This window comes from Dryas octopetala, chromosome 4 (assembly GCF_963921425.1).
Source record: "Dryas octopetala chromosome 4, drDryOcto1.1, whole genome shotgun sequence".
In the NCBI taxonomy this organism is placed as follows: Eukaryota; Viridiplantae; Streptophyta; class Magnoliopsida; order Rosales; family Rosaceae; genus Dryas; species Dryas octopetala.
This window is the reverse complement of record NC_141369.1, coordinates 22897780-22925389: the sequence shown is the minus strand read 5'-3', so window position 1 is coordinate 22925389 and position 27610 is coordinate 22897780. Positions and strand designations below refer to the sequence as shown.

The window sequence follows — 27610 nt, the reverse complement described above, 5'->3', positions numbered from 1 at the left end:
CCATATATGCATACATTATACATATGTTACTACTAATTACTCACATACACATGTGCATAAGGCATTACACGTATGCTACTACCAGTCATCGAATCACATGCAACAAGATCGAATGACTAGATTTAGTTTAACTTAGTTTAACCAATACAGTCCATTATAGACCCCACACAAAACCTCATTCTTCTCACTTTACTTAGGGAAGGAGCTACATGTGGGCCTAAGGTAGCCCTGAACCCCTCCCCACCCAGCCCACATATAACTTTATACAATTTTTAGTAAAATTTAAACAGTATTTTTAAAATTTTTTGAAGAAATTTGTATAATGGCCCTCCAATTAAGATATTTGACATCTTGTCCTTTTCAGACAAAAAATTTCTAGCTCCACCTCTAACTCTTTTCTCCTTACTCACTTTTCTCACTTTACTTCTTTCACTCTTCGTCAATCGTGGTATATGAGAGATGATCGCAAATATCTAAGAGACTGCGACAATTGCAGATATCTAAAAGATCACGACGAATACCGATTGTTGGTAACATCTCAAGTCAATGTTTTCTAAATCATACCTTAGAACATTTCAAGCGCATTTTAATTTGTCGGCTTTATACATATACATAAATATTTTAAAAATTTATAAATACACCATATATGCATACATTATACATATGTTACTACCAATTACTCACATACACGTGTGCTTAAGGCATACACGTATGGTACTACCAGTCGGAGAATCACATGCAATAAGATCGAATGACTAGATTTAGTTTAACCAATACAATCCAGCATAGACGCCACACAAAACCTCACTCTTCTCACTTTACTTAGGGAAGGAGCTACATGTGGGCCTAAGGTGGCTCTGGACCCTCCCCACCTAGCCCACATGTAACTTTATACAATTTGTAGTAAAATTTAAACTATATTTTTGAAATTTTTGAAGAAATTTGTATAATGGCCCCCCAATTAAGATATGTGGAATCTTGTCCCTTTTAGAAAAAAAATTTCTAGCTCCACCTCTAACTCTTTCCCCCTTGCTCACTTTTCTCACTTTACCTCTTTCACTCTTCGTCAATCTTAGTATCTGAGAGATGATCGCAGACATCTAAGAGATTGCGACGATTGCAGATATCTAAAAGATCACGACGATTACCGATACCTAAGAGACCGCAACAACAACGGAAGATGAGATGCTTTGGTACTTTAATTGAGTAGATATCTACAATATTTGTAGTAACCAAAACACCATTTTCAGGTATGTTCTTCAATTAATGTTTTTTGCTCAATTGTAGTATACATTATTTCTTATTTCAGATTACAAAATTCATCTCTAATTTTTACATAAATTTATGTTTTGTGTACTGGTTTTTACACCTGGGTTAGAAAATGGATAGATATATTTAAATTTAGTTTAGTTGATTTAATTGATTTCCTATAAGTTTTTTTTTTTTCTAAATTCAGTTTTTAAAACTATAGATTAAAACTAGATTGAATAAGTTTATAGCCTTTTATTTGATTTCGTCAGTTTCTATTAAAAAATATAAAAATTGGACTTAGAGGTAAGGGAATTTGGATTCTCTACTAATCCCTTAGAGGTAAGAAATAGAGTATGTGAAATAATCTAATCTTAATATTTAAAGGGTCGTTTGAGAGTATTCTTCCTGTGAAATGTTTTAGTTAGAAATACATAAAAAAAATTTAATCAAAATTTTGAAGACTTCCTACATATTCTGTGGTAGTACTTGTTGAAAAACCACATACCAAAGTAACCAAATGTTAAAAAAAAATTGTCACACTCTTAAAAAACAATTTGGCCCGTTCAACCAAACGCTACCAAAAACATACCCAAACACACCCCCAAATTGATGGCATCAGCATGTGGACTTGAAAATAGGAAGCGGAGGATTTGTGAACCGTATGCCACGTGTGGCATTCTGATTGGTTGGAAACATAGAATATGGTGTACCATAGAACAGGGGTTAATTACTGGTGTTTCCTTTTCGAGTAGGAGCGTATCAGCGTGGATTTATTTATTTTTGATATTTTGTTTTCATTGTTTGAGATTTGATTCAATCTTCTTTTTTTTCATAATTGATTTGATTGGATTTGAATGTCTATGTTTTAACTTGTTAACTTTTGGGGAGCAATGGTGATTTGTTGAATTGATGAATCTTGATGAACTCTATCCAAAACCCAATAAAAGAAAAAAATTGAATCTTGATGAACATTTTGTGTGTTCTATTTACTTGGATTGCTATGTTTGTTAGCTTGGATTGTAAAATCCTTATAGCCCTCATGCAATGATCGAACCCTTTTGTTTCATGGAATTTATCTGCACTCTTTTGTTTCATCGATTACTCTGATGTTGTGGTAAATTGGTAATCTTCTTCTTCTTCTTCCCATATGACTCTGACACTCTGTGTGTGCATAAACTAATATACATGTGACATGTGGGTCGGTTTTGTGTATTAAATGCCAAGACTTATATGGTAGATTGAGACTTTTTGAGTGTTGGATGTTCCCAGTATTTGTTTGGTGTTTTAGATTTATTCATCACCCTTTACTTGCTTAGTTAGTTGTGCTTGCTATTTTTGGCTGGTCAGAATTGATAAGAAAGAAAGTGAATATGACTGGGTTTAGACTCAGGTGTGTCATTTTCAAAGTTTCCTTGATTTTCTTTCTGTTTTCTGGGATCTGGGTTGTGCCCATAATTGCTAACTTTCATGATTTTTGGTGGAAATTTAGATTTATATTTTGTGCATTACCTCAGTTAGCATTGCCTTGGGTTGTTTTGTAATCTCTGGACAATTCCCTTAAACTAATCTTTTTATGGTCACGCAATGTTAGATGAAATGGTCAAATGAGATGGCTTAATATTGGGGGAGTTAAAAGTTGATGAGTTTACATATATTTTTGTTCCTGTGTATGGATTATTGGTCTGAGTATTGCCTATGCTATGATGCATGCAGATAAATGCTACTATCATTGATGAATTAAAACTTCTTTAGTAATAAGTCTGTCCAACAATTTATGCTACATGAGAAAATGATTGTAGGTGGGAGACATGGTAACTTCCAACCGCACTCCCTAGTTTGAGAGAACATTCTTGGGAAAGTATTGAAGTACAAATCTTCCACTATAGTTTGAGTCAATGGCTCGCTCATCTCAAGAATCAGTGAACAAGAAGATGAAAAGGTCTTATCAGTCTTCTGCAACTGATAAGGAAAGGAATATGAACATAGATAAGATTAGCGATCTGCCTCGTCATCTATTGGACAGCATCCTAGTTCAAGTGCCACTTAAAGAAGTTGTGCAGACCAGTGTGTTATCCAAAAAGTGGAGGCATAAATGGACTAGCCTTTCACAGTTTGTTATTGATGATAAATGCATCCCAAAATCCATATCAGACAAAGTGGAAAGATGGGAAGTGATAAAGAAAATTATTCGTCAAGTTCAATCATATCACCCCGGCGGTATTGAGAAGTTTAAGCTTTCTGCTTATTGCCACCCAGACCATTCTGATTTATATCAGTGGCTTTGTTTTATAGCTACCAGAGGTCTCAAGGAGTTGATCCTACAAGAGTTTGATTCCGCAAAACGTTTTAGGTTGCCTTGTTGTGTATTTATGTCCCCACAACTGAATCGTTTGGAGTTTTTCGGTTGTACAATCAAGCAATCTGATGCATTCACTGTATTTAAGTGTCTCACAATCCTCCAGATCAATCAAGTTTGTACAACTAGTTGCGTGCTAGAACGTATAATTAACAACTGCCCTGTTCTTGAAAGGTTGACATTGTTGCACATTGATCATGCAGTTGTTCTTAGAATCCACAACCCAAACCTCAAGTATCTGAAAATAGATTCCAACTTTGATGATATACATCTTGAAAATAGTCTATCTCTAGATAGTGTTGACATTAACTTGAGGACGAGGGTCATATCCCATGTCCTTGGGACTGGAGTAGGCAATTTAACCAGGGTTATTGGTCATCTGCATGCAATTCAGAGACTGACCCTATCCAGTACCGCCTTAGGGGTAATTTTTCTTATCTTTCACTTTCTTTTTGGCCTCAGTTTTAATTTGGTTGGCTTAACATATTTCTGTTTTTGCATTTGCTGCTAGTTTCTGGCTAATGACAATGTACCAGACAGACTTCCTACTCTGCTTCACCATCTGTCAGTTCTGGAACTCATGGAAGCAAGGTTGGACTACATGACAGAAGTGATGGTTTGCCTCAACTTGTTTAGAAGTGCTCCAAACTTGGAGAAACTGTTCCTTTCCGTGAGTTTCTCTGGCAAACTAGCCCTTTAATTCAAGCTTATTTTATATACATTCTAGGCCTTTGAATTGTAACATGACTTTGGTTTCTTTCCTGGACTCATAGGTTGCTAGTACAACTGAGTATGCCAAACCTGTTGTGGAATACCTCATAACACAGTATGTGACTAATCTGCACTTTCACCGACTTAGAGAAGCAAATATAAGAGCTGTCCGTGGTGTTAGAACTGAATGGATATTTATCAAGTTTATACTGGCTCGATCACCCATGCTGGAAAGACTGACTGTTGTACATTATGGAACCTATGAAAGGCTTCCTGAAGGTCTGTTCGAGCAAGTGAAGCCAGCTTCGCCACATGTGAAAATTTTTAATTTATCCTTATAAGCTGAGCTCATCCTTTCAGGCATTCCATGTTTTCTTTACATACAGTAGGTAGAAACTTAAAACTTAAAAGTAGCTTTTGTTGTTACATTATAACATTTCTATTTGGTATAACTTAGACTTGTTACCTTTTTTAGCAGATAACAAGCTCTTTAATATTAAAGATTTGGTACCTTCTTTTATTTATTGATTTGAGTATATTGATGCTAGTATCTTGGGATGGAGTGTTATTTTTTTGTCAGATAGTCTAACAACATAGTATATATGCTTGATTGTGAAAAAATATTTCTTCTTGGGATAAGTACTGTGACTGCAGCAATCTGCATGCTCTTGCACTAGAAAAGCAGGCAATGATCATTTAGAAATGGAAATCCTGGCTGTAGTTAGCACAGTATGTCAGAATGCATACTTATTCCAACACTCTCTTCTGTTGAATGTTGGCAATTGGATTTTATTTTTGGGGCATGCTGTTACATAATATTAGTGGGTGATAAACAAAGAATTTCTGTGGGACTTGTGATATTGTGGAACCTATGTAAGACTGACCAATCTAGGACCTACTTCAAATGACAAAGTTGGGAAAATACTAGTCCTTATATTATCAGTTTATTACCAAACCATGAAATTCTTGGACGAGATTTTCTTCATACCACATTATGCAGTGCACTTACTTGGATTTAAAAAGAGAATGAGAACAACAATCACAGAGCTAGTCAATAACATTGTTCTTGCTACCTCAGGATTTAAGTAGTGATTCCTTCAAACTTCTCACTCGGTTGAAATACAGATGACATAAATTCTGAACCTAAGAATGTCAGCTTATTCAACAAGAATCTGTACAATTGGAAGAAAACATCAAAACTTTTGGAGCTCTGACACACTGCTAATATACAACATAAACTCTCAATATTCATGTAACCTAGTAGCTTCAACTATAATTTGTTGCTATGATATGCTTTCATTTAAAGCGCAAAATTTTCAAGTTGGAAATCACCGTGGACCAGAGAGTTCCATTGCTTGTACTAATAATGAAGAGTCGTCTGTGAGATCAGAGTATCGATCTGATGATGAAAATTCAGGGGCTTTGGACTTTGTTGATTCAACTTTTTGAGAGGCTTCCCATCTTTCCACAAGCCCATCACCTTCAAGCATTCTTACCACTTCAGACATTTTGGGTCTATGACCAGGAAGGTACTGGGTGCACAAGAGTGCCACTTGAACCATTTCCTCAAGTTCAATCCGGTCGTAGTTCACTTTGAGATCCTTGTCCACTAGCATTTCAAGCTTCTTCTCCTGATGAATCTTTTTAACCTGTGATCATATGAATTGGACTAGTCAGTTGATGATACTATAGGAAAGTAAAAACTACATAGGAGTTGTGTGCTCACCCAATCAAGTATGGCTCCTTTCTGGTTAGCTGCCTTGCCAAATTCTAGTGCTCTCTGGCCTGTGATTAGTTCAAGGAGAAGGATTCCAAATCCAAAGACATCTGTTTTCTCAGAGGACTGGCCTGTGGAAAGATACTCAGGGGCTATATGCCCTACGGTACCCCTGACGGCTGTGGTGACGTGTGAATCTTGGTGATCCAAAAGCTTTGCCAACCCAAAATCTCCCACCACAGCTTCACAGTAGTCATCAAGAAGTATATTTGCAGCCTTCACATCCCTGTGAATTATTTTGGGGTCACACTGCTCATGAAGGTATAATAATCCTCTTGCAGCTCCTAAGGCAATCCGCTTCCTAGTGCCCCAATCCAAGACTGGTTTACCTGTCAAGAGATCGATAAGATTCAACATTAGCCACACATAATAGGACTTCTAAATGGTCAGGTACAGTTAGTTTTATCTTTTGATATCTTACCTTTGAGACGGGAAGCAACGCTGCCATTGGACATGTATGGGTAAACTAGAAGTCTTTCTGTTGGTGTGATGCAACACCCATATAGCCTGAGCAGGTTGCGGTGAACTGCTAGGCTAATCATTTCAACTTCAGTTTGGAATTGAATCTCTCCCCCAAGTGCACTGCCATCTTTAAGCCTCTTGACTGCTACAACAGTGCCATCTTGGAGAGTTCCTTTGTACACATGTCCAAAGCCGCCCTTTCCTAGTATGTTCTTGTTGGTGAAGTTGTTTGTTGCAATCTGAAGTTCCCTGAAGTGGAATTTCTTCAAGTTCCCAAGGGAGATTTCTTCATGATGCTTGTCTGAAATTTCAAAACATATGGCATTAAGTAGAGGGATTGGTTATCCAATTGGTTTCGCAGTACAATTATTAAATGTTGTATCAATCCTTTCTTAGTTAATGATGTGTTATCATCCAGAACTTACCCTTAACATCAAAGAATGTCTGTTGGTTGCGCCGTTGCCTCCACCACATTAGTACTCCAAAACCAAGAGCAATCAGGCAGAGGCATCCAAGGCTCAAACCAAATGCGAGCGCTATTTTTTGACTTTTAGGTCGTCCAGGAAGAGCAGCTTGACAAGAAAAGATCAAAGTGAAGTCAGAATCAGAACAAATAACTGAAATTGCACTGTAGAAACTTTGAAGTAGTTTATGCAAGAAATCTCAAAACAATAAAATAGTTCAAATTCCGTACGTTGTGAAGTATTCAAGTTCATGGACATTGGCATCAGTGTCATCCCATTGCAGTCTGGTTCAGACCCCGTTGGACAGATCAGAGGATTTCCAACTATGCTGAAACAACAGCAACGAGAGGGGGTGGAAAAAATTTAGTAATAAATTCTCTGTTATATGACACAGAGAGAGAGAGAGAGAGAGAGAGAGAGAGAGAGAGAGAGCTTACTTGAATGTTTTAGCAGCAAATCTAGGTACAGGGCCACTCAGATTATTGTAGGACAGGTCTCTGGCTTGCACAAGATCACAGAATGACAAAGCTTACTTCAGAATCACAGTTAAAATAAACATGCATATAACAGTAAGATAGAAATGGTCAAGAGATTTACAAAAAGGCAAGCTGGGTCATGTTGGCCAACGACATTGGAAATGCTCCAGTGAGACTGTTATTATTAAGCCTCCTAAATCCATTTGAAATCATCCATATTAGCTTTAGAAACAAATAGAGAAAAAGTACTTCTAGTTCATGAGCATGGATCACAAATGCTTACAAGTATTGGAGGCTTTTCAGGTGACCGATAGAGGAGGGAATTTCCCCAGTTAAGAAGTTATTTGAAACATCAAGTGTAAGAAGCTTTGAGAGCCTCCCAATCTCCGGAGGGATTGGTCCTGTTATGTTGTTGTTCTGCAAGAGCCTGCAAAGTAGTACAGAACACCATACCTTATTAAATTCAATGAAAACAAGAACCATTGCCATTTTGAAGGCTTAAATTTGGCAGTTGTTTGAGTACTTACACAATCTGAAGATTTGTCAAGTTGCCAATGCTTGGAGAAAGAGTGCCAGATAAACTTTGGCTCGGAGTCCCTCTGCAAAAAAAAAAAAAAAAAAAAAAAACAGAGACCATTTCAACTACTTCAAAATGCATTCATCAAGTTTGTGATTTTCTACAAATCTTGTAGCTCTCAGATGAATTTAAATTTTCGAAAAGGAAATTGCAGTACGAACTCACAGGCCAATAACCAGGCTTTCAGGAGAGCAGGTGACCATAGTCCAGCTACATGGATCAACAGAGTCCGTATCCCAATTGTCTAGCACACCATGAGGATCCTCCAGAGAATTCTTTATACCCATTAAAGCTTGTACTGAGATGAAAACACCCAGATGAGGATTCTGCACTTTCTTACTAATTAAAGCTAAAAAAATGAGCCTTTCTTGCAGATATGTGAGGGAATGAAGAAGAAAAATTTCTAAGTTACCTTCAAAGTTCACACCCTTGGGAGAAAGCAATCCATTTCCATATGTCCAAGACAACAGAAATGCCACAAAACAGAGAGCAGCTTTTGTTCCTGTCATTCCCATTGATTCAAACATCACAAGTATAAGATAAACCCAGATGCTGAAGCCTTTGCTTATTGTGTGACTGATAGTGCTACTGTGCTCTGCTAGGAAAACCAAATCTCAATTGGGTTTGTTTTGTTAGAGTTGATCTTCAAATTGGTGCAACCCCACCTCTTGCTCTCCATGCGAGAATCCCATTCACCGAAAATCTATGTCAGACCCAAGAAAAAGCCACTTCTTTTGGTGGTATAAAAAGAACTAGCATGCCTGTCATTGAGTCATGAGGCCGTGAAGAAAATAGTATATAATATCTCTGAGCTTAAAAAAGAGGAACTGCTCAAAAGGCAAGGAGAGAAGAGGAAATTCAAGACAGTATATGTATGTATATTACTCATGCATTTGCATAGAAAAGGTTCTGTTCAAAAATTACATTCCTGCTACAACACTTAAAACCCAAAAAAAAAAAGCAAAATAAAAACAGGAGTCATACATATCATTTACCTAGAGATGGGTGTTACTTATTATAAGGCTGTATTTTTTTTATTGGATTTTTCTGAAATGCTTGACAAAAAAATACAAAATGGTGAGAGTGTGTGTGTGGAACTGGAAATGCCTTGCTTGAGGCCGTGAGGAATCCAACATTCCCTGAGCTTGGCCATTCAGTAAAGTTACAAAATCATCGTCTTCTTTTTCAAGGAAATGAGAATGTGAGAATCTCGAGGAGGACTTTGGTGCTTGGGACATGAGAAACTGATGGTGGATTTGGTCACCCACTACCATGACTTCTAGACCATGTCCATCAGGATCTTTGTTACAGTTTTTATTTATTTTTTTTATTTTTACGTACACCAGTAACACCACGCACAATAATATTATATGTTATATACTTGTATTATTATTATTATATACACATTTTTTTAATCAAAATTTGGTTTCTTTTGGGCTGGAAATGTTGGATGTGCTTTATAGATTCCATAAACCACTATCAGCTAACAAATCACACATGCTGCTCACTCTTTACCTTCAGCAGACAGTCATTCCCAAAATTTGTTCAAAAAGAGAAACTTTAAAAAGCAAAAGCTGCCATCTCAAACGCCTTTCTCCAGGAGGACCCTTCTCTCCCTCTAAATTATATGAGACGAAATAATACATACTATTTCGTCTTTCTTGCTGCAAGCCAAACAAGTTTTTTCTAGGCAAATCCCGGGAATCAATCACCCTTTATGTCATCAATCTCTTTTTTTTTTTTTTTGGCCAATGTTATCAATCTTGTTTTAATGGTCATTTGGCAATAGCCAAAACCATATATGATTTAAGTCTCTCAAAATCCGGATAAGAAAAATTATTATATGCGCTAGTTATATACAACCTTTCATTCACAATATGCATATGCATATGAATCTTACAGTTAATGCAGAGATTCTATGTTTATACATGCATGTTATGAAAAACATATCATACAAAATTGGTGACATACACAAAAATTTCGCTCAAATAATTTAAATCTGCATCTAAACAACTACTCATTATCGGATAAAGTTTTAAGTTATAGTTTTAATTTTCTTGATGAGGAGGAAATTGGGGATCTGGATGTTGTTAAGGACCCTATCCTATGTGACCAAATAGCCAAAACACACTACTAGCAACAAGAAAATGGAATTGACCAAAGACAAGAAAAGAACAGAGTAATTAAATATTGAAGGCAGCTAGGCATTATTGTCCATTTCTTCACATCACCTCAACCCCCAAAAAAGGGCATATCCACTACTAGATTCTCACTGCTCATGACTATAACTTTAGATTTTGACGCAGCGTAGCACGCAAATAAAAGAGATTAGGAAAAATCAGCGTTATCCCTAAAAAAGAATCTGGAGTCCACCAGAGTAATGAGAGAAATCTCAAAATTTTCTGATTAAAAAATGATAATAATGAATAATACAAACAGCTAAAAAGGTTGTTTAAATACGTTCAGCATCCTAGACGTTCGAAATTCAAAACGAAAATAAAAATGAAAATAAAGTGTAATTTAGAAAACTTATTAAAAAACACTAAATTGCTTATTTGAAGCCATAAACGAAGGAATTTGGTCGTTCCCTTCGAATCGGTATATCATGGGTTCATTTCTAACACTAGGCCAGGCTGAAGCTTGTTCCTTTTCTTAGCCTTTTGGTGGTCGAGTTGTTGCATGAACCGTTCTACCATTTGTTCTACATCAGAATTTGAATTCAATAAAACCCAAGATAAGGTGTTTTTTTTTTTGCCATGAAACCCAAGATAAAGTTTAACTCACCCTTTGTCTGCATTGCCTGCCCCTTTCTCCTTTTTCTTTTAAAAATTTGACAAGATGCAATGTCTATACAGTAATGATACTGAGGCAAAAACAACAGCCTAAGGGAACAAGACAAGTGCACAGAAAATGTGATTTGGCTTTTGCTCTTTACACGTGGCGTCGTATGATTGGATTGTCAGAATCTTTCTTGTACCTTAACTTCAACCACTCGTGGCCCTAGCTAGCAAAAGGAGGCTAATTGCATTTCCATAAAGAGGAAAGGATGGTGAAGATCACAGACATGGTTGAATAAATTTGGGCATGCAATGGGCATTTAGTTGTGTGACGCTGATCGAACAAGATGTGTACCATTTTGTGATTTAAATTAACCTTATATCTTAATGTTTGTGATTTAATTGGGGGGTCGCAGTCGCCTAATATATGATATATCATATCATTTCAGATTCATGTTTAAATTTATTAGTTGTGTCAGACACAAAATTAACTTATTTATTATTAGTAGGTCAAAATCATATACAGATTTATGTCACATAATAGTTAATGTAACTTATTAATTTCATGGTATTATATTGGATATTGTGTTTAAGAAAAGATCTATCACATTCACCGCAGTAGGGTCCTCTTAAATTGGTGGGCAAGTTGTCTTATTGCAAGGCAAACTTTTTGGGGTTGTTTGCTTATGCTCTCCGCAAAGGCCTTAGATTTGGAGAAGAACAATCATTAGCGCCAAACCCCATTTGTCTCAAACCCATCTATTTAAAACACTTTCCTTTGTTATTTAAACCATCTAATTAACATCTTTCATTATCTTTAACAAAAAGAAAAGAAAAAAAAAAAGCATCTTCCATTGATTACTGTTTCTATTTCCATGGGAAAAAAAGGTAAAAGCATGTTTCAAAAAATTTTGGCCATTCCCTTGTTGATTCCTTCTTCACAAACTAATTCATGAGAGTTCTGAGTCCCTCTTTTAACTTTCTGTTTTCTATAAATTAAAAAGAGAGAGAATAGAGAAAGAAAGAGGGACTAGATACAAATGAGAGAGAGGGTTGGATGAAAATCTGGTGGCTTTGGAAGCAGTCAACAGAGAGAGGAAGAGTCAAACAAGAGCATTTAGCCAAATGAGTAGGAAATAATTGTTCTTCCACTAGCTGTTGAACTGAGAGGTACTGAGGTTTGAACAGATTCAATACAAGAAGAGCTCTCCAGGCCTCCGCTTAGGCTTCTAAAATATAACAATTTGAAAAAACCAAGTACAGACCCACATGCTTCTTGCTTTCATGCTTTGGCTACATGACATTGAGTACTACATGACATTACAGAGCAAACAAGCTAAAGTTCACAAGCTTTAGCCCCCATCTTGTCCCCATATATCAAAATGTGTACTTTGTCACAGTAAAATCTGATACCCACTACCATTGGCCTTGGGTTAGTGTCATTATTGTCCCCCTTCTCTTTGTAGATTCAGAATTTCATATTTTCAGAGGTCTTACATGCTATCCAAGTTAAATATCCAAGCCATGGAATCCAATGGTAAACTCATGATTACAGTGTTCATTGACAGTATTATCTTAATGAGCCCTAAATGTTTAATTAATGGTGATATCAAAAGTGTTACAAACATCTTAATAACCTTGTATATTCTGCATAACACTAGTAATAATGTTCTGAATGTATCAGAAGTGCTTTTTAGGGACAATGGGCATTTTTAGTGTGGCCCTGAGAATGAGCTCCTCTGGCCCTCCTTATTACAATAATGTTTTCCATCAAGAAGGGCCATCAAATGGTTTGGACTTGGGATAAGCTCTTCTTTCTCTTCCCTATCAAATGAATTCTTGTTTTAAGATTTAACGTCTCACAACTTACAACATTAAGCTAACGTACTATGGCAAAAGAACACTATCCTTAACATATATATATATTTCCACTTTAATTTGTATTATATGAATAGTACAAAAGAGATAGATATGTTAACAACGACAACGTTTGCCCTGTCGTCTAGATTTCTTACTGATTCAGTCATTGTCTTTATGCGAAACGACGACTGAACTACTAGTCTACTTGCCTCTAACTCTATGCTCTGGAAGGTCATTTCCTGAAGTTATGTGAAGTGGGGTCATTCACAAGAAATCGAAAGTGATTAACATGTTCACAGAATCACAATCATGGTACCAAATAGTTTACAGAGAAAGCTGGTTTGAGGGAACATGGTGTCCCATCTTTTCCACTTTGTGTCTTTGATGGATGATGTTTTAACATCTTTAAGAACCTGATAGACGAACCATCAGTGATCAGCCCACTTTTTTTCTTTTTTACCACAATTATTTTGTCTATGAGCCCATGCTTCCCTCTTTACACTTTAGCTTTATTTAAGCTGTTTAACAATAATGGTTCAACCCCACTTGGCTTCTTTTTCTTTCTAGGTGGGAAAATTTGCCTCCCAAAGAGTTACTGGTCACTTCACTATTATGGCCTATGGGACATGATTGGCATTGCCGACGCTACTAAAGTAAAACTTTGTTATGAGGTTAAAGGTTTAAGGTGTTGGGACATCAGATTCTGAAGCCCTGCAGAAGTAATGGGCCTAAAACTTTAAAATGTGTGTGTGTGTGTGTGTGAAACTTGGATTGATATGGGAGCTTGTACTTTTGTACCTTGAAATCTTGAATGAGAATAAGTTCTAGTGTACACGAATGTATACAGTGCTCCTTTTACAACGGTCTTCTGCAGAAAAAAGAAAAGGAATATCATTTTAGCAATTTTAGCAGGTCTTCTGCATTGAGAAGGCATGAGAATTCTTGCAGACATTGTGACAAAAGCTACTAAACATTTGGGACAACTTGTTTTTGTAGCAGCTCTAATGTGAAAACTCAGAACTGAGATGAATGAATCAATGCCAGAAGCAGGCTTCAGTTGTCCAAATTTTGGTCTCCCCACTGCATAAAACTTGATGCAAAACAGAGATATGCGCTATGTGGGGAAGTAACAGCTACTAATCATCACAAGATGATGGCAATTTGTCACAGTCTTTAAGAATATCAGTTGTCTTGTTTCTTTTCTGCATTCTAAAGAAACCAGAGGTTGAAAATTTCAAACAGAAAACTCCCAACAAAAATTTACTCATTTTTTCCTCAAGATAACTTAAATGTAGAAAATCATATTTAGTGTGAACTGACAGTACACAAACCTCCACCTAGTGGAATGTTCAGTCACACTCATCACGTTTTGCTCATTGAAATGTCTTATTCCATCCATTTGGCCACCATATTGGCATGCCTGTCCTCACCTGACAAAGCTCTATTGCTCAATTTAGCCAAACCAGCTATGGCAACAAAAAATGACCGAACAGAGGAGTTCTGGAAATGAATTTGAAATTAAAACAAACAGGTGCAGATTTTAAGAGGCAATTTGAACATGGTTTCTTAGAACCAAACAAAAAGATCAAGAATACAAGATAAATAGGCAGAAATTTGGTGCCGGCTAATTGACTACCTTTGGAAAAGACATCCCTACCCTGGTTGGACAACTATTCTTCGTAGCTGGAAGCCTAAGACAATAACCTCCCACTACCATAATTTCTATGTGAAAACAGTGCAGCTCAAAGCAAGTTTGATTTGCTCTTTAATTGTTGACGATTTTTTTAACATATATAATCAGCATTAAAAAAACCTCCAAGTTTAGTTTTTTCTAATTAACATAAAAATGAAATAAAAACACCTCATGCTTTCATGCTGGTGATTAAAATGGATAGTGTGTGTAGTTATATGATCATATATAACCACACACTGTTGAGATCAATTCAGTTGAAAGTGTAGACAAGCACCACACCATAGTACCATACACTATCTTTGGCAAAAGTTGAACCAAAACTGATTATATCACACACTGTTCAAGAAAATTATGTTACTAGACAACTCAGTCTACTAGAAAAGAAACAAAGTTAGGAGTTTGGCAAATTGCCATCTTACTCCGTCCTGAAACTATATAAAAAATTTTCACTTGTAAATCAATCCTTCTCCTGCAACCTCTTATAGAGGGGAAAGGATAACATTGACTTTGTAACTTCACTCGAAAAGCATTACTGGAAATTATAGGGGCTACTCACTAAAGAGCTCTTGAAAGAGGTAAACATTCAAAAGAAAATAGAACTCTTAAAAGCCAAAAAACACTTAATCATAATGACTGGAACTTGATATAGACAACACAAATAGACCCAAAGAGGATCTCACCCCAGGGCACTGAGGCAAATTAGATATATGTGATGTCGTGAGTAATCTGGTGTCACTCAACAAACACTTGAACTGTCATAGCCATACATGATATCACAAGAAAAAAACACCAAAATAAAAGGAGCCTCTGGAAACTTGAATATCTTAAATTTATATTTACCACTAGAAGAGTTGATCATTCTCCAATGGTAATTATTACCTATAGAGGAGGAAAGGCAATATCCACTCCAAAGTTAAAACACTCCTATAGAGGAGCAAAGGCAATATCCATTCCAAAGTTAAAACACTCCAATAATCATTAATATTGATAGAGGAGCAAGCCAATTTCAATCCAAAATTTTTTAAACAAATGCTCTACTACATTAACCTCCCAGAATACAATACAAGAAACGTTAAAACAAAGCCTACGCAGCCACTGCAGTGGTAGCAGCACCGTCTCCAGATTTAACGCGACAGAAGAGATTCAAAACATCAGCATGGTTACGGATGTAGCCCGGGCATTTTGAAAGAAAATTTTGTGCTTCAGTATGCCGTTCAGCCTTGAAATAGGCTTTAAATACACGAAGAAACACATCTTTAGATGCAATTCTCTTTGAAGTAATCGCCGTCAGAAAAGCTATAGCATCATCACCAGTTCCAGACTTCGATACATACTTGATGAATGGATTAACATAAGGAGGGAATCCATGATTTTTCATCAGACACAGAATATTCAGAGCATCTTTAAATCCATCCTGAACCAATAACATACTAATCAACAATTTGTATGTAGTATGCCATGGCTTGAGCTGCCTTTCACTGACCAAATCGTTGAGGAACTTGTATGCATCAATTGCCCTGTTTTTTCTGCAATATGCATTTACAATCAAATCAAAAGCATAACCAGCAGAGGCAACCCCTTCTTTTTCAACCATTTTTTGGAAACAATCAAAAGCCTTATCGAGATCACCAGCTACACAATGTCCCTCAATTAAGGAGGTCCATGTCTTGTGATCCGGATTACACCCAGACGCTTCCATATTATTAAAAAATTCGTTTGCTTCTTCATTTTTGCCAGCACTACTAAGCCGGAAAGCAATTTTACCCTGTAAATTACCACTGGCTACAAGCCCACCTTCATTCATTACTTTGAAAACCTTATTGCATTCTCCATATCTACCAACACTGTTTAGAGACTTGAGGACTGCATTGAGCATTGAATTGGTCAACACATTCCCATTCTCTGCAAAGATTCTCACAACCCTAGAAAATAGATCCATATCCAGCTGCTTGCCAACTGCTATTTTTCTTAACAGAAAGGTACAACAATGCACCGAAGGTTTATTTGTACCAGCCATTGCAAACTCATACAAGTCCACAGCATCCTTAGTCAGCTTCCTCTTACAAAATCGCCCTAAAACCTTAACATATGTCTCCAACTCCAGTTCATACCCATTGCTCCTCATTTCATCAACAACTTTCCAAAACCTATCAATACAATCTTCCCTTCCCAATACCCTTGCCATAGCATTATAAGTCTTTTGATCATGCTTCAACAACCCACTCTCCTCCATCCACCGAAAAAAAATCAGGGCTTTTGTTGGCTCTGTAGCAAGATTTTCCAACACCGTCTTAACCATATCACTCGAAAATGCAACATCCAAATCCCGTAATTGCCTCTCAACTTCATCACTCCACACCTCACTTTTAACAATCTTACACACCCTTGAACAAAGCTTATCTGAGGAATTGTCAGTTGACCCTGATGCATACACTTCTCTCAATTTCTCAGCATGACCATCCAACCCATCCTTCTTAAATTTTTCTAAAACTCTATCATGCACCCATTTCGATACACCATAGCCTTTTTTCTTCATAACATCAACCAAATCCCAAAATTCCTCCACAAACCCATTAACACCTAAAATATCCAGCATTGAATTATACGACTTGGAGCTCAATCTCTCACCTTCACATGACAAAACCCAATCGAAAAACCTCCTCGCAACATCAGGGCTTGATTCAAGGCCCTTCAAAACCCTCAAAACTAAATCATGGCTAATCACAACATTGTTCGACTCCAAGTCTTTCCTAATATCATCCACACCCCTAGGACTAGAGAAAATATCAGATATAACCCCGTGATCGGGGTCTTTAAGCTCAAGCGCCGCTTCGGATGAGAGGTTGCGTGAAATGGGGTTTCTAGGGTTTATTAGGTTTGTGGAATGGGAATGGAAAATGGGTTGTAAAGGTGAAAGCTTTGGTTGGAAAGTGTCAGTATGAAAGAGAGAAGTGAGAGAGCAAAGTGAATGGAGATTGGGTTGGGAGTATACCTGAGAGTGAGAAGACTGTACAAAAACGTGAGGCGAAGAGCGGAGTTGAGCTCGGAGAAGAAGCAAACGCCATGGCTGTCTCATCGCTAGGATCGGGGTTTCTCTGTGAGGTACTAAAGTCTGAGGATGAATGTGCGCCTGAGGGACATTAGGGTTTTTGGTTAAAGCTTTTGTTTTTGATAAAACAGTTAAGTTTTTATTTTTATTTGGTTTTTTAACATTTTACACACTTTAGATTTTGGACCTAAGGTTGGTTTTCACCTCACCACGGAATTAAAAAATGGACAATACTGATGCTTGTTTGGTTATACAATTATTATCGAATAAATAAAATAAATAAACGATTTGATCAATAAACTATTTTTTAAATATAAATTGCCTATTTATTTTATTTATTTAATAATAGTAATATAATCAAATGATATTCGATGAAATTAATTTTTTACAGAAATAATCTTTAATAAGTAATCTAAAAAATGAATGATTTTGATCTGAGCCTACACTGCCAAACAAGCATTTTTGGGGGTGAGGTGATCCAAGCATTACCCTTTAAAAATTGCGCCAATTTATCATATTAATTTATAGAGTATTTTTTTTTAAAGTTCATTATATAAAATAGGCCTTTTTTAAGGCTCGTTATCAAAAAGCAAGTCTCAATGCAATTTACTTTAATGAAATCATCTGAAAAAATGCATTAGGTACGGAGGCCAATGCGCCCAACCTTTTTTTTGTTCACGTCAAACAGTGGCAATTCTCACTGTGCAACAACTATCGTCTCAGATAGTTACTGTTTGACAATAATAATCGCTCAACACTTTCAGATCGCTTCCAAAACTTTTAGATCGCACCCAACACTTCCAGATCGAAGGTTGCTGGCTTCCTTCAAGGCTCCGACGTTGAGATATGGTGAAGAACACAGAGAGAAAGAGAGAAATAGACAGAGAGATCGGCATAAGATGAGAGAAAGAGAGAGTAGAGAAAGAGATCAAAGATAAGAGATCGCATAGAGATGTAGGAGAATATCACGAAGGGGAGGGGAGAAAAAGAGAGTGAAAAAAAAAAAAACTTATTTTTTTAAAAGGTGTATTTAAAACTAATTAAGTAGACTTTTTTCATTTGAAAAAAGTAGATGAGTTAATTTATTTTTAAGAGTCAAAAATAGACTTTATAATCATTATCTTAATTTATAAGACATATTTTCTATCATATTTTATGTTAAAGATAAGAACGTGGATCGTACATGATCCATTTTTAATGATTTTTTAGTATTTTTAGGTCTAAACGTAGTAAATGATCTTTTTGTGCATTATGAATTTATGACCCGGTTCATTTCCTATACACCCTTTAAAGATCATTTTTGTACAAAATAATATTCTTCACTTACTTAATCTGAAAGGATCTATAGCCATAGTTGACACTTCAACATCAAACACCAAAATAGATATATAGATGTTGAAAATTATAATAAAAAAGAATGGGGAAAAGATTATAGCATAAATTTCGGGTGTCATGTTATAATTATAGAGGGGAGCATGGCATATTCTTAATAAGTGATACTTGGTGCTATAGAAGGGCTGTCTTCTTTTGTGATCTAAGAAATGAGCAAAAATCTTGAACTCGAATAGTTGACGAGAGCCAGATACATCATTGGGTCGTGCCTTCAATCTTCAATTATACAGTTATACTGGAAGCTTGATTTTTCTCAAAAACTTTGATACTTTGATTGAAGAAGAGACAAGATAGAGGAATTTCTTTTATCTGCCAAGGAATTTAATAAATGCAAGGCTTGATTAACTTCTGTTGCTTATGATTTTTTTTTTTTTTTAATTGTATTTTCTTCTTTTAGAATTTTAGTTCCAATTCATTGGGTGTTCCTTGAATTTAAAACAAAGAATGTGCCTGGCCAAAAAAAAAAAAAACAAAGAATGTGAAGAACTATAATAATGGTTTCAAAATGGCAAGCATAATCAACTTAATATGTAGTTGGAGTTTGACAAAAACAGAGAGGGGCATACGGTAAAATTCAGAAATATCAGGGGAGCCCCTGATATTTTAAAATTATAACAAACACCCCACCCCCACCTATAAAATTTTATTTAAAAAAAAAAAAGATAAAAAGAGAGACCAGACCCAGACCCGTTTGATTCATGAAATTGATTTTTTTGAAAAGTAAACTAGAAATTTGAAGCAATAAATAATATGTTTGGTCAGTTTTTCAATTGTACCATAATTTATTATTTATTTTGAAATATTAGTAGGTTTAGTTTTGTCTAAAAAGAACTAATAAATATTTTTCTAAAAAGGGAAAAATTAATTTCATTGCTCCAAAGAGGATTTCATTTTCCCTTCAATAAGAGCATCAGATTCTCTTGACCAGAAATTAATTTTTCTTTTATGTACTTACTAAACATAAGAATTAAATTGATTTCTAATTTTCAGAGTTTCAAAATTTGAACGAAATTGCGTAAGTGTAAACTGCTCAAAAAGTCCTCTTTCTCCTCCCATTCGAGCCAGCATCGCCGGTTCTCCCATCGTCAGGTATCTCTTTCTGAATTGCTTAAACCATCTTCTCTTCATTCTTGCATAAAGCTTAGAACTTCCTTATAATATTTTTGGTCGTTTTCTCATTGCTAAGAAAATTTCTTTTATTTTTTAGGTCAATAATGTCTTCAATCTTGACCAAAACAAGAAAAAAAAAAAGGAAAATTTTTCACTTAAATCTAGAGATAACTAGATAAAACAGTGTTGGGAGTAGGAAAGTTGTGTACTTGAGCTAATTGTAAGTCCCAAACTAGAGTATTGAGACTTGGGTTGTATGTTGCAAATTCCTATTTGTGTTTGGTTCCTATATCAAATAGAATCCTTATACCTACAAATTTCTATTCCTCCTTAAATAAGTCTTCGAATGCTGAGAATTATAGTTTAATTTCTAGGATAATCTATGTTCTTTATTGAATAAAAGGATTCAAAGTAGTTATTGAATCTTTAATTTCTTTTTGATTAAGTAGGATTATGGAGATGGAGAGGACCATGGGGATGCGCCGCTGCAGCAACAGCCTAAATTTGATGGGCCTCCCCATTGAAATCCTCCTCGGCATCCTTTCGAGGCTGCCCACAAAATCACTTTATCGATTCCAGTGTGTCTCTAAGACCTTCTGCAACCTAATCAACTTCCCTTCTCTTGCTACCCTGCATTTACAATATACTGCTACCAATGAAGAGCCGACTCAAGTTATGGTTCTCTATAGGTCACCAAGTCATTCCAGATTAATCACCTTGCCAGCTTTGAAATACGAAATGATTGGCAACAAGGGCTTGACAGCAAGTGAAGATGGTGAATTAGTCTTAGACATTTCGTCAGGCATTGGAATTAGATACAAGTTAGAGTTGGTTTCGTGCGGCTTGCTTCTGTTTATAGACAAGAGAGCAATCGGAGATCAGTTCCTGTTATTCAATCCTCTTAGGAAAGAAGTTCTAAAACTGCCTGCACCAAGTAAAGTTGAAGCAGAGCACGAGCATGAGTGGTATGGCATTGGATTCGATCCCATTACTGGCACCCACAAGATTGTTTGTGTTTCTGGGAAGGCATACGAGGACTCCCTGGTGAGCCAAGTTCATGTATTGGGAACAAGCTCATGGCGACGCATACCATCAGTTGATCCTCCTTCTTGTTTAGGTTTTTGGAAGGGTAGGCAGAGTGTATATGCATATGGAAATATGCATTGGTTGATTGAACTCTCTAACACTCCTGCTGCAATTACATATAAAAGTCAGATACTTTCTTTTGACTTCAAGAAAGAGGAGTTGAGTTGGACTCCTCATCCCAAGTTTGGATGCGATAACATTCGTTACTTGCTTAATTTGAGAGGATGTATGGCCGTCGTTGACGCTTCAATGTCAAGTACCAAAATTGAGATATGGGTGCTGAAGAACTATGATAAAAAAGAGTGGTCAAAAGATTACAGCATAGATTTCGATCTGGGTCATTGGTATGATGATTTTAAATGGTGGGCTCCTACTAGTTCTATAGGTGCTTGGGAGCATGGCATATTTTTAAGAGATGATACTTGGTTCTCTAAAGGGGTTGTCTTCTTTTACGATTTGAGAAGTGGGCAGCAATCTAGAACTCAAATAGTTGACGATGATCCGATAAATCGTACGAGCATTCCCTTAATCTTCAGTTATACTGGAAGTCTGGTTTCTCTAAGAAATTATGATAATTTGATTGAAGGTCAGAGGAGTTTCTCTTATCTGCAAGCTTAAGTACTTCTCTTAATTTTTTATTTTAATTTTGCAGTTCATTGGGTGTGCATCTTTGTTTTTGCTTATCTAGTAGACAAAAGACCAAGGTTGATAATTTAGATGAATGCTGTTGAATCTATTTGAAGTACTTACTGTTGGGAAAGATCACTTTTAGCAACACTGTTTCCTTACTTACAGCATGAACTATAGATGGGCTTAAATAAAAGATGGAGGTCGTTCTAAAACCAGCACATGACACAGTTTATGAATTGATGAAGGTGAGAACTACAACAGAGAGAACCCTCTTGCTTTGACTCTGGGAATAGCAATATAACAATAACAACAACAAAAAATGAACCGAGTGTGAAGTCTTAACAAACACCAAATGAGAGCCCTAGCGAAGTAGGAACTAGATCTCTCTTGTTTATCATATAAACAAGAGATTTAAAATTTCAAATCGCTGCTAACAAGAGGCTCTCTAGAAAGAGCATCCAAAAGTTCCCTAAAAGGCAGCCAACATAGCATAGCAGCTTCAATTGTTCATGCCAGTGGGCCAGTTGGCAGTAGTATTCTGGACAACTTCAGCAGCTCCTTGGGCCTGGGCAGATTGGGCCGCATTGCTAACCTTGTCCACGACACTGCATGTTATGTTAATGTGGTGCTACGAATATACTATGTGGTATTACACGAATAAATATGCTATAAGATCTTATGAATGCACTTTAAATTATAACACGTATGTGTAGTTGGTGGGCAGTCCAGTGGAAGGGTCGTAGAGTTTGCTCATCTGCACTCAAGTTTGATTTCCCATTCCTTAAACTGAAAAAAAAAAAAAAATTATAACATATATACAATTATTAAGAGTAATATTTATGATTTAAATTTAAATTTAAATATTAATAATTGCATTTGTGTTTTTTTCTCTTTGTCTGAAAAAGAAAAACAATCCACACACCCGAAACAAAAAAAAATGAGAGTGAGAGAGAGAGTGTGTCGTAAGCCTAAGGCATAAAGTTAAAAACCGACTCAAAAACCTTTAAAAAGTCTTATTTCTCGGCGGCAGCAGCCTCTTCCTCCCATGTGAGTCATCTTTTTCAGGTATCTATCTATCTCTGTCTCAATTTCTTTCTTCCTTCTATGCATAAAGTTTAGAACTTATTATAATCTTTTTGGTCGTTTTCTCACTGCTAAGAAAATCTCTTCAAGTAATTTTAGAGATAAGAAGAAAAAGCATAGTGAGGAGTAGGAAATTAAAGTCGTGTACATGATAGAATTGTAAGTCGCGCAAGGTACAATATATCCCAAACTAAAGTATTGAGATTTGAGACTTGGGTTGTAATTAAGCGTGTGAAATTCAGAGTTGTAGTTTGATTTCTAGGGTACATGAGCATATATAAATATATATGTACTTTTTTGGATAAAAGGTTTTAAACTACGAGTTACTGAATTTTTAATTAATTTTTAAAAATAGTCATGTTTTTTAATTTTTTTCTAAACATTGTTTTTAAAAATAGTATACTAAACACGTTTTTTGATTAAAACTTATTTTTTTGTTTTTGAAAAAAAATATTTCGAATAAAATACTAAACAGGCCCTGAATTTTTAATTAATTTGTTTGATTAGGTTGGACTATAGAGATGCCGAGGATAACAACACCCCAGAGTCGATGGATCTCCCCATTGAAATCCTCCTCAACATCTTTTCGAGGCTGCCCACAAAGTCACTTTTTCGGGTCCAATGTGTCTAAGACCTTGTGCAACCTCGTCAATTGCCCTGCCATGCATTTTCAATTTGAAGAGCGGGAGACACCTCAAGTTATGGTTTTTTCTCAGTCCTCCAGATTAATCACCTTTCCAGCTCTGAAATACGATATGGGCTTGACAATAAGGAAAGATGGTGAATTTGTTGCAGACCTATCATCGAGGATTGATACTAGATACACGCTAGAATTGGTCTCTTGCGGCTTGCTTCTATTTACGGACTGGATATTAAGTCTAGATATGGGTGTTGAAGAATTATGACAAAAAAGAAGGGGCAAAAGATTACACCATAGATTATATGAATGGTTTTTGTTTTCCTCTTTATATAGGTGTTTGGGAGCATGGCATATTTTTTAAATATAAGTATCTGAGGGTTGTCTTCTTTTACAATTTGAGAAGTGGGCAGGAATTCAGCACTCAAGTATTTGAGGAAAATCCACAACATCGTTCATCAATCTTCAATTATACTGGCAGCCTGATCTCTCTCAAAAACTATAATAATTTGATTGAAGCATAGACAGGTGGTTAGAGGAATTTTTGTATTATCTGCCAATGAAATACAAGGCTTTAGGAAACTTCTCTTGATTATATATGCTATTTTTGTTTATTTGTATTTTCTGTTTTAGAATTTTCGGTTCCAATTCATTGAATCTACTTTGTTTTGTAGACAACAGAACAAGTTGATAATTTAGATGAATGCTGTGGAATCTATTGCAAGTAATTATTGTTGGGAAAGATCACCTGCAACACCCATTCCTCACTCATGGAGGTGTGATTCAATGAAAGATCAAACTCATTCATTAAATGAAAGATCAAACTCATTCTAAAACCAGCACATGAAAAAGTTGTTATGGATTAAATTAAAGGTGTGACTGTGTGAGAACTACAGCAGACAGAGCAGCCCTTTTCCTTAAAGAAAATATAATAACATTAAGAAAGTGTGAATTAACACACACCAAATGAGAACGCTAGACTAGAGGACTAGACTCTAGAGTTCTCTTGTTTATAAACAAGAAATTTAAACAACTGCTAAAACCAAGAAGCTCTCTAAAAAGAGCAATCCAAAAGTTCCCTAAAAGCCAAAACATATCTATAGCATGCTTCAGCTGCAGCTTCATTTCTTCATGCCAGTCGTCTTCTTGGCAGCCTCAGCAGCTTCTTGGGCCTTGGCCCCCACCTGCTGGCCTGCCCCCTGCACCGATTCCTTGGTGGATTGGGCCGCATTGCCGGCCTTGTCCGTCATAGTGTTGGTCTTCTCCTGTCAACCCAACACAAACACACCCACAACAATGTCAATGGAAAATCAACAACATTTAATAGATAAAGATGACAAAAACATAAAATGCAGATTACAATAGCTTGGTGAGGCTGAGTGTACCTGAGCTTGGCCCTTGGTCTCTCCGGCTTTGTAGCTTATCTTCTGTGAGTTGTCAGCCATTTTCTTCTTCTTGCTTTCTTGGAAATTTGAACACTACTTGAAGTATCAACTGTAAGTTTATAGAACTCGAATTTAATTCGCTTGATGAGTATATCGGCATTGGGAAGGGTTTATATAGCATTCAGAGTCATCTGAATGCTCGACACGTGTTATGCCACTTGGAGGTCAGTTTCAGGTACTTCATCTTGCTCTTTGTATCGGACCAACACGTCTCGCATTAAGATATGGGCTGACCTTTTGACCAGTAGGCTGTTGAGAAAAATTCATACTTATCTTCATTAACAGTTGTTTTTTTCGGGGGGGCAGGAATTCAATGCAGTTGATATTTTGAGGGTTTTGACGTATTGCGTGTGTGGACACTAGTTTTACAGCATGATGGAATTCCTGTAAAAGAAAAGTAAGTGTTGTGGATAATAATTTCTTTGGCTTGAACAGAGTCTCTCTCTGGTGATCCACTGATATATATTATTATATTGTTCCATTATGATATATAATTTCTTTGTTTAAGTGACAAACCTCATTTTTGAACAAAGTTATGAGATGTGTAATCAAAACATGTTGAATGACAAAGGTTTGTGTTATACTAACCTTCATGAGCTTGTACCTTTTCTTTCTCTCTCTGCTACTTTTCCAATGGCTTTGATTAAAAGCCTGGTACCAAAACGGGTACCAGACTGGGTAAGGAACCTGCTCTCATCCCTTATAGCATGAAAGATTGAGTCTCTGTAATCACCACAGTGACATCTCCTATACGTTTGCTCCATTTAATTTCCTTGACATTAACATATTTTGACACATTAGGTCTCTCTCAACCACATGATCCCAAAACCAATTTATGATGTCATTATCAGCGCCATAAGATGCAATGAAACGTCTATGATGGGTCCTCCTCCTTCATGATGCAATCAACCTCTGCTTATGACTTATGTATTACAAATGCTCATTTGCTCAAACCCTGTACGAGCATGCAAAAGGGGCTTAAACTTTGAAATCTCATTTGCTCAAGAACCTGAATTCCATATTGGGTCATCTTAATAAGAATTGGTGTCTAATATCACAAGACAGCTCAAAATATGTGCCTTCACATCTGGGTCATCATGGGTTGGAACTAGGAATAACCATTTCACCGGACAGATATCCACAAAAACAAACTCATTTAAGTAGAAATTTAGAGGATTGCTATTTGCATACTCTAAAATTTTAATTTGTGAAATGACAAAAAACACCTAAAACAAAATTACCCAAAGCCTCATCCCCTCTAACTCTCCTTCCCTCTCTCTACCCCTCTCTCCCTGTCACAGCCCAACCCAGCCCCGACCACCCCAGCCCCGCCCCAGCCCACCCCAACCCAGCCTTGACCACCCTAGCCCCGCCTCTTCTGCTTGCAGCACCACCACGCGCAGCGGCTTCCAGCCACTGCGTGCAACACCATCGAAGCTCTCTATGACTGCCGAACGAGTGTAACATTTTCGGCGGACCAGTGTCGAACAGATGCTGTGCGCGGGAGGAGAGAGAGAGGAGGTGGTGCTACGGGGGAGGAGAGAGAGAGAGAGGAGGGTGGTGCGGGGATGGTGCGGAAAGGAAGGAAGTGTTCGGGTGAGGGGCTGGGTGGGTGGGTTGAAACAGGGGGAGGAAGGAACGTGGTGCTGCATGCGGGGAGGAGAGAGAGGGATGATGGTGGTGCTGCATGTCGAGGAGGAGAGAAAGAGAGGATGGTGGTGTTGCATGCCGGGGAAGAGAGAGGGAGGGGGAAGGGGAGGGGGAGGGAGAGAGTTGATCCGGTGAGGAGGGATGGGGTGTTTTTATTTTTTTGGTTTGGGTTGTCCGGTGAAGGAGGAAGGAGTTGGGTGGGTTGGTGAAGGGGTGTGTGTGTTTTTTTTTTTTTTTTTTTGAGTTGATGGGGTGTGTTGGATAAAATGGAGGATATTATGGTAATTGGGAGGGGTGTGTGTACGAGAAAATTTAATTATGGGAAGTGTGTGAGGGTGTGAAATGAGAAAAAGTGGGAAAAAGGTGTGCAAAAAGAAAAAAAAGAGTGTGCAAATAGCAGTTTATCAAATTCATACCCATGTAACCCACCCCATAGTATAATGGGTATAACCCTTACCCGCCCCATCAAAGTAATGGGTTACCCAAACTCAACACAAAAACCCACCATTCTTTTTTTTTTTTTTTGGTCCTGATTTCAGTTTTTTTTTTTAATATCAGTTCTTACCGTACATAGTTTTTTTTTTTGCCACTCTTACAGTACATAGTTACATGTTATTATGAACAATTACAATTACATAACATCTCTCTCTCTCTTTTCTCCGCTTCCTACTTATTTTTTTGGCCAGGCTCCGCTTCCTACTTCAATCATGTTGCAATATATCAAATATTGCAATAGTTTAATTGATCCATTAGTTTTCAACAAAAAAAAAAATTGATCAACTAATTTAAGTTTTTCTGTTTAATTAATCCATATGTTTTTTCCGTTTTCCTATTTTTATTCATTCGTTTAATTGCAAGTTAAATTTAAATTTTAGGTACATTATACTTGAATTTAATGATTAAAAAAAATTTAAATAGGTTTGGATAAATCACGGGTATTATCCATACCCACTCATTTTTTTATACAAGTATTAACATGTATACTCATACCCCGTCCCATTACCCAATTACCCATACCCACACTACCCTAATAGAGTAGGTACCCGTGGGTTTTAAAATGGCCATCCCTACTTGGAACCAAAGGCAAGGCGATTTTTAATTTCAAGAAAACCCTGTGCAGGTCC

The 27610-nt window shown here is 36.7% G+C and overlaps 5 protein-coding genes across 6 annotated transcripts; 2 read left to right on the top strand and 3 right to left on the bottom strand.

The window, feature by feature from the left end:
• Positions 1–3146: 3146 nt before the first annotated feature.
• Positions 3147–4659, top strand: LOC147288386 (F-box/FBD/LRR-repeat protein At1g13570-like). Its single transcript, XM_086241009.1, has 3 exons — positions 3147–4031; positions 4119–4277; positions 4381–4659. Exons 1-3 carry the CDS (start codon positions 3147–3149, stop codon positions 4657–4659), a joined length of 1323 nt encoding a protein of 440 aa, XP_086097135.1.
• Positions 4660–5345: 686 nt separating this feature from the next.
• Positions 5346–9339, bottom strand: LOC147288385 (protein CLAVATA3 INSENSITIVE RECEPTOR KINASE 5-like). Of its 2 annotated transcripts, XM_086238948.1 has the most exons (12): positions 9070–9339; positions 8487–8835; positions 8240–8372; positions 8025–8096; positions 7781–7924; positions 7619–7690; positions 7459–7518; positions 7252–7349; positions 6983–7129; positions 6517–6858; positions 6045–6424; positions 5346–5967 (listed from the first exon to the last, which is right to left on the bottom strand). In XM_086238948.1, the coding sequence occupies exons 2-12, from the start codon at positions 8599–8601 to the stop codon at positions 5647–5649; spliced, it is 1884 nt and encodes a 627-aa protein (XP_086095074.1). In that variant the 5' UTR covers positions 8602–8835; positions 9070–9339; the 3' UTR covers positions 5346–5646. The 2 variants fall into 2 exon arrangements, with proteins under 2 accessions (XP_086095074.1, XP_086095073.1); XM_086238947.1 differs by having other exon boundaries at positions 8487–9339.
• Positions 9340–15203: 5864 nt separating this feature from the next.
• LOC147288384 (Pentatricopeptide repeat (PPR) superfamily protein) lies at positions 15204–17550 on the bottom strand. Its single transcript, XM_086241420.1, has one exon. It carries the CDS (start codon positions 17478–17480, stop codon positions 15489–15491), a length of 1992 nt encoding a protein of 663 aa, XP_086097546.1. The 5' UTR covers positions 17481–17550; the 3' UTR covers positions 15204–15488.
• A 2282-nt stretch (positions 17551–19832) lies between these two features.
• LOC147288383 (F-box/kelch-repeat protein At3g06240-like) lies at positions 19833–21783 on the top strand. The gene is made up of 2 exons (XM_086242489.1): positions 19833–19934; positions 20405–21783. The coding sequence occupies exon 2, from the start codon at positions 20409–20411 to the stop codon at positions 21657–21659; it is 1251 nt and encodes a 416-aa protein (XP_086098615.1). The 5' UTR covers positions 19833–19934; positions 20405–20408; the 3' UTR covers positions 21660–21783.
• Positions 21784–24235: 2452 nt separating this feature from the next.
• Positions 24236–25004, bottom strand: LOC147288382 (uncharacterized). The gene is made up of 2 exons (XM_086241565.1): positions 24777–25004; positions 24236–24656 (listed from the first exon to the last, which is right to left on the bottom strand). Exons 1-2 carry the CDS (start codon positions 24834–24836, stop codon positions 24513–24515), a joined length of 204 nt encoding a protein of 67 aa, XP_086097691.1. The 5' UTR covers positions 24837–25004; the 3' UTR covers positions 24236–24512.
• Positions 25005–27610: the final 2606 nt, after the last annotated feature.

Bases quoted from the DNA above. Each gene is read 5' to 3' on its own strand.
- LOC147288385 (XM_086238947.1), bottom strand. From the start codon at position 8,601: ATGTTTGAATCAATGGGAATGACAGGAACAAAAGCTGCTCTCTGTTTT. The intron at 8,097-8,239 runs GTGAGTTCGTAC...TTTTTTTTGCAG, and splicing joins GAAAGCCTGGTTATTGGCCT to AGGGACTCCGAGCCAAAGTT. The intron at 7,350-7,458 runs GTAAGCTCTCTC...CTGTTGTTTCAG, and splicing joins TTTGCTGCTAAAACATTCAA to CATAGTTGGAAATCCTCTGA.
- LOC147288386 (XM_086241009.1), top strand. From the start codon at position 3,147: ATGGCTCGCTCATCTCAAGAATCAGTGAACAAGAAGATGAAAAGGTCT. The intron at 4,032-4,118 runs GTAATTTTTCTT...ATTTGCTGCTAG, and splicing joins TATCCAGTACCGCCTTAGGG to TTTCTGGCTAATGACAATGT. The intron at 4,278-4,380 runs GTGAGTTTCTCT...CTGGACTCATAG, and splicing joins TGGAGAAACTGTTCCTTTCC to GTTGCTAGTACAACTGAGTA.
- LOC147288383 (XM_086242489.1), top strand. From the start codon at position 20,409: ATGGAGATGGAGAGGACCATGGGGATGCGCCGCTGCAGCAACAGCCTA.
- LOC147288384 (XM_086241420.1), bottom strand. From the start codon at position 17,480: ATGAGACAGCCATGGCGTTTGCTTCTTCTCCGAGCTCAACTCCGCTCT.
- LOC147288382 (XM_086241565.1), bottom strand. From the start codon at position 24,836: ATGGCTGACAACTCACAGAAGATAAGCTACAAAGCCGGAGAGACCAAG. The intron at 24,657-24,776 runs GTACACTCAGCC...TTGGGTTGACAG, and splicing joins AGACCAAGGGCCAAGCTCAG to GAGAAGACCAACACTATGAC.